Source organism: Mastomys coucha, unplaced genomic scaffold, assembly GCF_008632895.1.
Source record: "Mastomys coucha isolate ucsf_1 unplaced genomic scaffold, UCSF_Mcou_1 pScaffold9, whole genome shotgun sequence".
NCBI lineage: Eukaryota > Metazoa > Chordata > Mammalia > Rodentia > Muridae > Mastomys > Mastomys coucha.
In genome coordinates, this window is record NW_022196915.1 from 8,791,341 (window position 1) to 8,800,696 (window position 9,356).

Below are 9,356 nucleotides of genomic sequence, written 5' to 3' on the forward strand. Positions count from 1 at the left end.
TTTTGAGATAGGGTCTCACTGTGTAGCCCCGATGGCCTTGAACTCACAGAGATCTGCCTGCCCTGCCTCCTGAGTACAGAGAGTAAAGATGTAGCTACTAGGCCCAGCCTAGTATTGGGAGAATTTTGAGGGGTGGTATATTAGTCCCTTTTTTGCTGCTATGACAAAATACCTGGCAAAAGTAACTCAGTGGAAGAAGGACTCACTTTGGGTTGCATTTGGAGGGAACACGGTTCATCACAGCAGGAAGATATGGTAGCTGGAGCATTCTCTGTAGTGGCAGAGGAATCTGCTCATGTCTGAGCAAATCAGCAAGCAGAGAAAGATCAGAAAGTGGGGTGAGCTGTTAACCTCAAAGCCTGTCTGCAATAAATAGCTTACAGCCAGTCCCAAGCTCCTGAGACCATTCCAGCATGAGATGCTGGGTAGTAAGTTCCAACACATGAGTCTGTGAAGGCACCTCACATTTGCACTGTAACAGGGACAGAGAGAGAGACGGGGGTGGGGTGGGGTGGAGGGGAAGAAGGCATTCCAGGGGAGGACTGTATGATTGACATAACCGAGTAGGAGATTAGGGTCTAGCTAGCAGGCAGAGGATTTGAACTATGTTTGAGGAGCCATGGATAGCACCAAATAGGACCCATCAGAAGAGGAACCATGATCACAGGCACCCTGGAGAAGCTACTGGGTCAAAGGAGCCACAGACAGCTCTTCAGTCTTTACTGAGAGCCACAGTAAAGGTTCAGTGTAGGTCAGGTAGGAAGCTGGATACTTCAAATTTTAATTATTGCTGATTTTTTCCACTCATGTTGAGAATCAGACCCGAGCCTCACATATGCTAGGCACATGATCTATCAATGAGCTGTTCCCAACCCTTATATTTATTATCTTATTTGAGGCTTCAAATAATTCCTGGTAGGATGGGATTAGTGTCTCCATTTTACTGACGAGAACATGGAGGACAAGAGGAAGGGAGTCATAGAATAAGCCAAGGTGGAGCTAAGAGCCTGGCTCATTCAGCCCTGAACCTGTCCCTTCTACTCTAGCATGTGGCTTTAAGCTGCCACATGCTGCAGTAGAAGGGACACTTTGAGAATGTCTCCTACTGCCACACCAGGCCAGGACTCAAAGTATTTTCCAGACACCTCCTATACCCACTCTCCCCTTGCCCGGATCCCAGGCACACTTTGGGATCAGTGCCTCCCATTTCAGGGGATGTTGGGTGCCAGGCCTGTGGTCTGGTAGATAGGAACTCACATATTCCAGATCACAGATGCCAGTCTAGGCACCGGTCAGATCTCTTCGTGGATGTGACTGACTTCTGAGGAGATAAAGTTGCAGGATGTCAGCAGTCACCTCAATGCATGGGGTGGGCTTCTGGATAGGGCAGAGAGGAAATAAGCGTGCCCATGAGTTGACAGTTTCTTAGGTTGAATGAGAGCTCATGGGAGTCCATCACACTGTTGCTTCTATCCCTGTGTTTGGAAAAATCTCGATAATAAAAATTAAAACTCAGAGGACCTCCCCTGTCCACCTCATACCAATGTCTGTTTTGGACATTGCCCTATTTTAAAATCTCCTGTAGGGGCAGCCAAGGTGAGAATCCTGCTCATGAAGCTCAAAAGCTTCAAGGTGGAGTCATGCCCCGCTCAGCATCCTCATTTGGGAAATGGGGTAAATGACCCCATGGCGGTGTTGTGAAGGTTACATAGGATGAAAGCTAACATGTTGGCTGTAGTCCACAAGAGATGCAAGGTCACAACCCACAAAAAGGACGCCGAGGTCACTTGGCATCTCCACTAGAGAGAAACATGTTGGATAGAATTGAATGGAGAAGGCTTTGCCCTCTATCTAGCCTTACCACTTGCTTCCTGGACTTTGCCTCAGTTTCTCCACTGAGGTGAAACCTTATATCTTGAGATGTCAAGAGGCTTCTCTGAGCCATCCCCTGGCCTGTGAGACAGGCGCCCCAAAGGACCCTGGGTCTCTTACTCTATCTAGACCACCTGCTCCAGGCAGGAGATGCTGGTACACTGAAGAGCATGTGAGATGCGGGGGCGGGGGGGGGTGCTTACTGGAGCCTCGAGAGTGACAGTTGAAGCTAGAAGGGACCTGCGAGGCGCACTGGGGGTGGAGGTAGGGGTGGGGAGCTGCCAGCTGAACTGGAAACTACAAGGTGTGGAAGAGGAGCAAGGAGGTGGTTTGCAAGCAAGCAGGCGGCTTGCAGCAAGAAATGACTGAAGAATGACAGGTTGGGGAACCCCTGAAAGCAGGAGAGGTGGAGGTGGCTTTGGGTCCTGGGATGACCACCCAGCCTGAGGAGGCCCTAGGGCTGGCCTAGGTTCCTGGTATTTTCCCCTGGCTCTGTTGGGATCCGCAGCGCCGCCTAGTGGACACGCTCCCGGTTCAGGCTCAGGCCGACGACTGCTGCTCTCGGTCTTTCTCCCCAGCTGCAGAGAGAGCGCCTGAGAGGAGGGGACTGCTCCAGGATAGCGTCGGGAAGGGAACGCGTCTCTCCCGGGAGGCTCGAGAACTCCGCCCGAACCCGCGACACGTACTGGCGCCCTCCATCCTATAACTGCCCAGGAGTGACTTGGCACTATCTCACATGTGGGGGAATCTTTCCTACCCTTAACCTCCAGGCCCGAGGTTGTGGAATTTTGCTGCTTATGCCTAACTTCTCCCAAAAGAGGGTTTTATTAAAGTTTTTCTTTCTTTCTTTTTTGTTTTAAAGGGGTTTTATTTTGGCTAATAAAATACCAAGAAGGAGCGCGAAGGCCCGAAAGTCCCAATCATCTTTCTGCAGGTCCCAGGCTTAAATTGCAGGGCTGAGGAATGTGTAGGCCTTCCCTATCAGAGCGGGGTTTTTTTTTTTTTCCCCTGGTGTGGTGGGCAGGGCGAAACCATGAAAGAACCCTTGCCCAAAGATGCAAGGTCGTGGACGAAGCTTGTGGGTTCTAATGCCAGCGGCCTGTGGTTGGTACTGGTGAGGGCTTAGATAGCGGCCTGGCTTTCAGATCCCAAGTCCCGGGCCCTGAGATGTGGGGGGCTTCGATGGCATCATCTACTTCCCAATCTAGTGGTGTGTGGAGTTTGTTCAAGCACCTGGGATGAGGAGCTGCCCCAGGGTCTCAAGAAGCACAGGCCAGCCTAGTGTCTCCGGCCCAGAGTGGCAGCAAGGCCGCAGCGTTCCTTCTCCAGCACTAGCTCTGGGTGCCAGAGTTTCAGGCCGCCAGGCTGCACCCTTCGGGGAAGCAGCAGGGAGACCAGAGAGTCTTCACAAAGTCTGCTCCTGTGGCCTTTGGGAGGTGGCCGGTCCGCCGTGTGTGCCACCCGGGGGAAGGTCCCCCAGCGTTAGGCTGGTGCTAAGGAGGAGAGTGGAGAAAAAAAAAATCTAAAAAGCCCCTAAGTCCTGTGCAAATGGCACCAGGGCCCGGGTGGCTGTTCCTTCCAAGGTCCAAAGCGGAGGGTAGACTTTGCGCGTGGCTCAAAGGCGACAGAGAGAGCTAGGGCAGAGGAAAGCCAGAGGCTGGGGGCGGGGGGGGGGGGGGGGGGGGGGGGGGCAGAAAGGCCTGACTCCAGGAAGGTGCGCCCTGGGGTGCACACCCTTAACTCTCTGGTCCCAGGATCTCACCAAAGGGCGTCCAGTGCCCAGCGCTCCCAACAGCTGAAGAACTCAAGGGCCTCTCGGTCTCGCAGAGACCCGGGTATCTCCCTACGCTGTTCTGCCCGAGCTTCTGCTGCCGGGAGATGAGGCTCAAGTTGGGAAGAAGGGAGCACGCCGCGGGGATCCACACATGGGGTCCTGCCACGCCGATCGCCTGAACAGCACAGAATCGCTTCTGTGAGGTGAAGCAGGGCCGCCAAGAGCCTCGCATTGCTGAGTTTAAAGGGGGATTCCGGGTTCCTGGTTCCGGAGCGCACTCTTGCAATCCCGACTAGGCTACCGCACCCACTGCGGAGCGATCTGGACAGGGAAAAGCAGCCTGGGAGAAGGCCTGCCACCGCTCCGACTCCAGCATGAAGACAGGCGGGGGTGGGGAGGGTGTGAAAGGGTTTGGGATATTTCACTATCTCTAAGTCTAAAAAACTCACTTAGTTCTCTGGGGACAAGAAGGCCCTCTCTCCAGGCCAGCAAATGTTCTCCCATCCCTGCTAGTCTGTCATGGCTGCCTTCCCCAGGCCGGGGATGCTTGAAATATGAACACGGGAACTGCTAGGCAGTCGCGCGTCCCGGGGGGTGGGGGGGGCTCCGGCTCAAACGGGCGAGTCCCAGCCTGCTCCACTCTTTGCACAAAACGAAACTCAAATGCAGCCCCCCCCCCAAACCCTTAAAAGAGAAATTTAACAAAAGCCAAAGCTTCTATTTTCTCTGCTTTCACTTTTCACACAGCAGCTTCCCAGAGATTTAAATAAAAACGAAATGAGCAATTAGCCAAGGATACTATCTTTCCACATTGGAATTCTCTCTTGAAAAACATTTTCCCCTAAGGCCCACCATTCAGCTGGCCAGCCCTTCTGAAGCTTTCGCCTATTCAAGAAAATCACAACGAAGCAGTAGGAAATTCATAGCCACGATCCTGGGCTGAAGGTATTAGGGAGGTCCCGGGAATCCGCAGCGGCTGAAACCGCTTTAATAAAAGTAAAAAATAAAAAGATAATAAGAAGTAAAACCTTTTAATACATCAAATATACGGAATTTTAATCTTTAAAGCGATACATTGTCTATTATTTTAGCACATGACGTAAACCTTGTCCCCTCCTCAGCGGGTGGACTTAAAAATTAAAAATAGTTAAGTGTTCCTTTTAAAGAACAAAATAAGGCAAATGAGGTTTTGGAATAGAATTGTTTTTCCTTTTTTTTTTTTGTTTTCTTCCAGAATACATACAAAAAAATACCCATTCTCTTTCGATGGTATACACCTTAAAAATAATTGCAATTTGAAATCAGAGTTGACAAATTGTGACTTATTTTGTTTCGTCGTTTTCATTTCTTTTTTTGTAACAAACATGCATGTAAATTTGAGTTTCAATCAGACATTAAATAAGAACGCACAATACAATCATAGCAATTTTTAAAGTAACATTAAAGAGAAGACCCCTAATTCTGTAGCGGCTTTTGTTTTATTTATACTCTACAAGGGACCGGAGGGTTTGCTTTCCACATATTTACCCTCGAGTTTTAATTTTTTCCCCCCTCCTCCTTTTAACCTACGGAGCTCAAACTAAATAATGCACTTTTGAACCACGGGTCCGCTTGGAGCTAACATAAATAAATACCAATGTTCACCGGCGAAGTCCTCAGATGAACACTTTCTCAATTATTTTTCCTTCTTTTTCTATAAAAAGTCAAATGATTTTTTTTTCAACTTTTATAAAGTTTGGTTGGGGGAGTAGGGGTGGAGGAGAAGTTTCCCATCCAGGCTCGCTCGCTCTTGGTGGTTGGGTGGATAGGTAAGATTTAAACTTTCTTTTCCCTTCCGCAGCCCGGGTCTTCTGCCCCTCCGGGTGTCAGGAACCTCGCTCGGGTCCTGCCCCTCCCTCGCTCCTCCCATCCCCCAGCTCCTTCCTCTTTTCCCAAATTCCTCCAGGCCGCCCTCACTGATAGCCTAGTGCAGAGGCAGTGGTCAGTCTCTGTCCGTAGAGGGCATAGGGGGAATAGTACGGTCCGGTGGCGGCAGGCACCGGCACTGGGGCACCGGGTGTGGGGAGCGGGCTCTTGGAATACGGGTGGTAGCGGCTGCTGAGTCCCAGTGCGTGGTGGGGGCTGCGCAGCGCCAGGGTCCCTGGGCTGCCCGGTGCGCCCGACGTGGGGATGTGCATGTGACAAGCCATGGCTGCTGCGGCGGCGCTGGCGAGAGACGAAGAACTGGGGTAGCCCGACAGCAGTTTGTCTGTCCCTGGGAAGGCCGTATGGGTCCGCAAGTGGCTCAGCAGCTCTTCGGACGTGGCGAAGCGCTTGTCGCACGGCCCATTAGCTGACACCCAGTTGCAGATGTGGGGGAGCGGGTCGTTAGGGAGCATGAAACCATAGGGGTAGAGGGGGTGGCCGGCTAGGGAGGGTGGTGTGGCGCCCGCAGCGGCGGCAGCCGTCAGCGAGGAGTGCACGCCGTGCAGCGGGTGCGTGGGGTACACCAGTGGGTATCCCGATTTGAGCGCTGCCGCCGCAGCGGCCGGATCGTGAGCGCACGAGGCGCTGGCGGCTGCAGCCCCTGCCAAATGGCTGGCGCAGTGGTAGCTGAGGCAGTACGGGTCCCGGCACAAACTGGCTGTCATCACTGACGGCGGCGACGCCCCGGCCAGAGGACTCGAACCTGCTGGCTTACTGCAGCCAAGGGAGCCGGCTGCGGCCGCTGCCAGCTGAGCCCCTACCAGGCTGCCAGGCTTGGTGGGGTCGAGCGCCACACCGTGTGGCAGGAACTGGGGCGGGTAGCCAGCGTAGGCCCCGGCCAGGCTGCCTGGGTAGGTCATGCCCGCGGGAGGCAGAGGGAACACTGTCTGGCCCGGTTTGTAGGGAGATACCGGGGCCACCAGACCGGAGCCCAACACTGATGACGAGGTGGGCGCGCTGGGGCCCGAACCCGAGCTGGAGCTGGAAGAGCCGCCACAGTCCGAGCCTAGAGCCTTGCCTCCTGGACCCCCTTCCGAGTGCTGGTTCACGTCCACGTTAATTCCGCCGCCGCAGCTAATCCGGCCATGCGCCAGCCCTGCAGGTACTCCGTCCGCCGAGGCGCTCCCGGAGCCCTTGCTGCTGCCACCGCTGCCAGCTTCCGGATCTTTCTTGTCGTCCTTGCCCTCCGGGCCGCCCCCGGCGGAGGGCAGCATGCCTCCCGGCGAACAGGCCGAGGCGCTGGAGCTCGGACTGCCTGTCCTGGGCGTAAATGGCTGGCAGGTGGCGCTCGGTACCCGGAATCCTGACTTCTCTGCAGCAACACCCCCGCCGCCACCCCCGCCGCCGCCGCCTCCGCCGCCGCCTCCCGGCTCCTTCTTATCTGAGCCGGGTTTGGAGTAAGGCTTGAAACTCGACTTGTCCTCCACACCGATGTCGCTCAGCTTCAGGGGGCCCGACTTGGCGTCCTTGTCGCCCCCAGCTCCGCTGCCTGCACCACCCGCGCCGCTCCCATTGGAGGCGACCGAGGAGAGTTTGGAAGAGGGCGAAGGGTCCGGCTTCCCTATCTGCGAACATGTTTGAGCCAGCAGCGCCAGTGGGCTCTTCTTGGCGTCCAGCTGCGGAGTCAGATGGGGAGGGGTTCACAGAGAGAGAGAGAAACCCTTTAGAAACCTGCACTTGGGGTTCTAGGGCCCTCCTTAACAGCCCGCGAAAACATTTCAACTTCGAGGCGCAATTCTAAGTGGTACCCCACTTCATACCCTTGGGAAAGATGCCAACCACCCCGTCCCCCCCACCCCCGACCACTCTAGGATCCTTCCTGCATTCTTTAGGCACGACTTAGATTTTGGAAACAATCTCTTGCAAATGTTTTGGTTTTTATGTCTTTAGATCCAGAATTGTACCCTCTTCCCCCGCACACACTCCTTGATTCTAAAGTGTGAGGGCTTGAGCGGTTGGCGCCTCCGAGGCTGTGTAAATAATACTAGTTTCTAAGAGCCGGAGGAAGGCGACTTTGGAACAGTGTACAGGCCCTTGTCCACCTAGGGGCCGATGGGGGAGGGCTAGGCACATAGGAGCTTTAATAAAAAAAAAATAGAGAGAGAGACAAGTTTTTGTGGCTTTGCCCCCTTAGAATCTGTACCCAATTTCATCTCGTTGCTCTTTTCCGACTAAGGTTGAGGAAGCGCTGTCCTTTCCTCCCCTCTTGGAGCTGAATCACTCCGACTGACCCCCACCCCCACCCCGGGCGCCCCAGATCCCGGGGGGGGGGAAGAAACCCCACAGGAAGGCAGCCCTGGTAGGGGTCCCAGCTTGACCCTGAGAGAAGGTCCTTACCTCGATGGGGCTGACGGGCGTGGAAGGCAGGGGCTGCAGATACTCTGGGTGCAAAATGTGGCCAGTCCGTGCCGTCAGCATCTTCAGCACCTTGATGGGCAGGCGGTTAGCCTGGCGCAGGGGGTCAGAGGGGGGCACAGCGTGCACAAAAGGCTTGGTGCTGCCGGCCGGGGAGGAGCCTGAGCCGTGGCCGGAGCAATTTCCAGAAAGCGCGCTGGTCCAGGCAGGGTCTGCACTGCCACTGCCTCCGCCGCCGCCGCCGCCGCTGTGCTTACTGCTTCTTAGGGCAGAAAGCGAGGGCGCTGTGCTCATGACCCACCCGCGCGCATGGGAGCAGCGGGGGGAGGGCTCCGAGACGCGCGGGGCGGGCTCCGGGCTGCGCGCTCGCCCGGGGAGCGGGAGCAGCTGGAGGAGGAGCTGGCGCGGCGGACGCGGGAGCCCCGCGCGCCTTCTCGCCGCCCGGAGCCAGAAGCGAATAATCCTGGGTGGCCCGCGGCGGAGCCGTGGCGGGGCGAGAAGAGCAGGACGGACTGCGGGTGTGCCCCCGCGGTGCGCGGTGTCTGTCTCGGGCTGCGCCCTGCGCTGCGCTCTCCCGGCCCCGAGCCGGCGCTGCGCTCCGCGATGTGAGTCGCTGCTTGTCCAGCCGGGGCTCTGGCGAGGAAACTCACTTCAAAAGCAGCTGCACCGAGGGGGAGATTAAAGCCTTTGCCGCCTTCCAATCAAATGGGAGCCCGAGGTGATTGGAGGGTCAAGGGGATGTGACGCGTCCCGCGCCGCCGCCGCCGCCGCCGCCGCCGCCAGGACTCTCAGAGCTGGTTTTAATGGGCAGCTCTCTCTTCGCCGCCCCTCGGCTTGTCCCCTCCCTCGATTTCGCTACCCGGACGAGATGGACATTTATTCTACGTTTGTCATCTACCGCCTTCCTTCTTTTTTCTCCTCGTCGTTCTTCGTTTTTCCCAGCAGGAAAACAAATTGAAACCTTTGGAGGGAGGGAGTGCGAATCAGTTAACAGACTTCGGGAGAAGAAACGCCGGCGGTGATGCGACTGCTGAGCAGTCAACTCCACGGATGAGTGGGGGGCCTGTACATACACAAACAAATCTTTTCAGAAATTAAGATTTCGCGTGGCGCGGCTACTCGGGTAAGGAAAGGTGGAAGTCGATGCTGCAGGAAGTCTGCCCGCCCGCTTGGATTTCGGGAGGTTCAGCAGCAGAGAAACCAGAAGCTAGAAGGGCAACGGAGGCGGTGGCTGCTCGTCCTCGCGACGTGCGCCGGGCTCTCCGCCCTTCCCGGTCACGTGACACCCGAGGACGCTCAGATTGGGGCCTGAGCGGGGGTCACATGTTTCCCGTTTCACACTTCAGTCCCCCCCATTCTTGCTTTCGTCTTGCTACCCTCTCACTCCCCC

General features: G+C 55.8%; 1 protein-coding gene across 1 annotated transcript; it reads right to left on the reverse strand.

Moving 5' to 3' along the window:
• Positions 1-4,681: 4,681 nt before the first annotated feature.
• On the reverse strand, positions 4,682-8,629 carry Znf503 (zinc finger protein 503). The gene is made up of 2 exons (XM_031361621.1): positions 7,949-8,629; positions 4,682-7,227 (listed from the first exon to the last, which is right to left on the reverse strand). Exons 1-2 carry the CDS (start codon positions 8,258-8,260, stop codon positions 5,599-5,601), a joined length of 1,941 nt encoding a protein of 646 aa, XP_031217481.1. The 5' UTR covers positions 8,261-8,629; the 3' UTR covers positions 4,682-5,598.
• Positions 8,630-9,356: the final 727 nt, after the last annotated feature.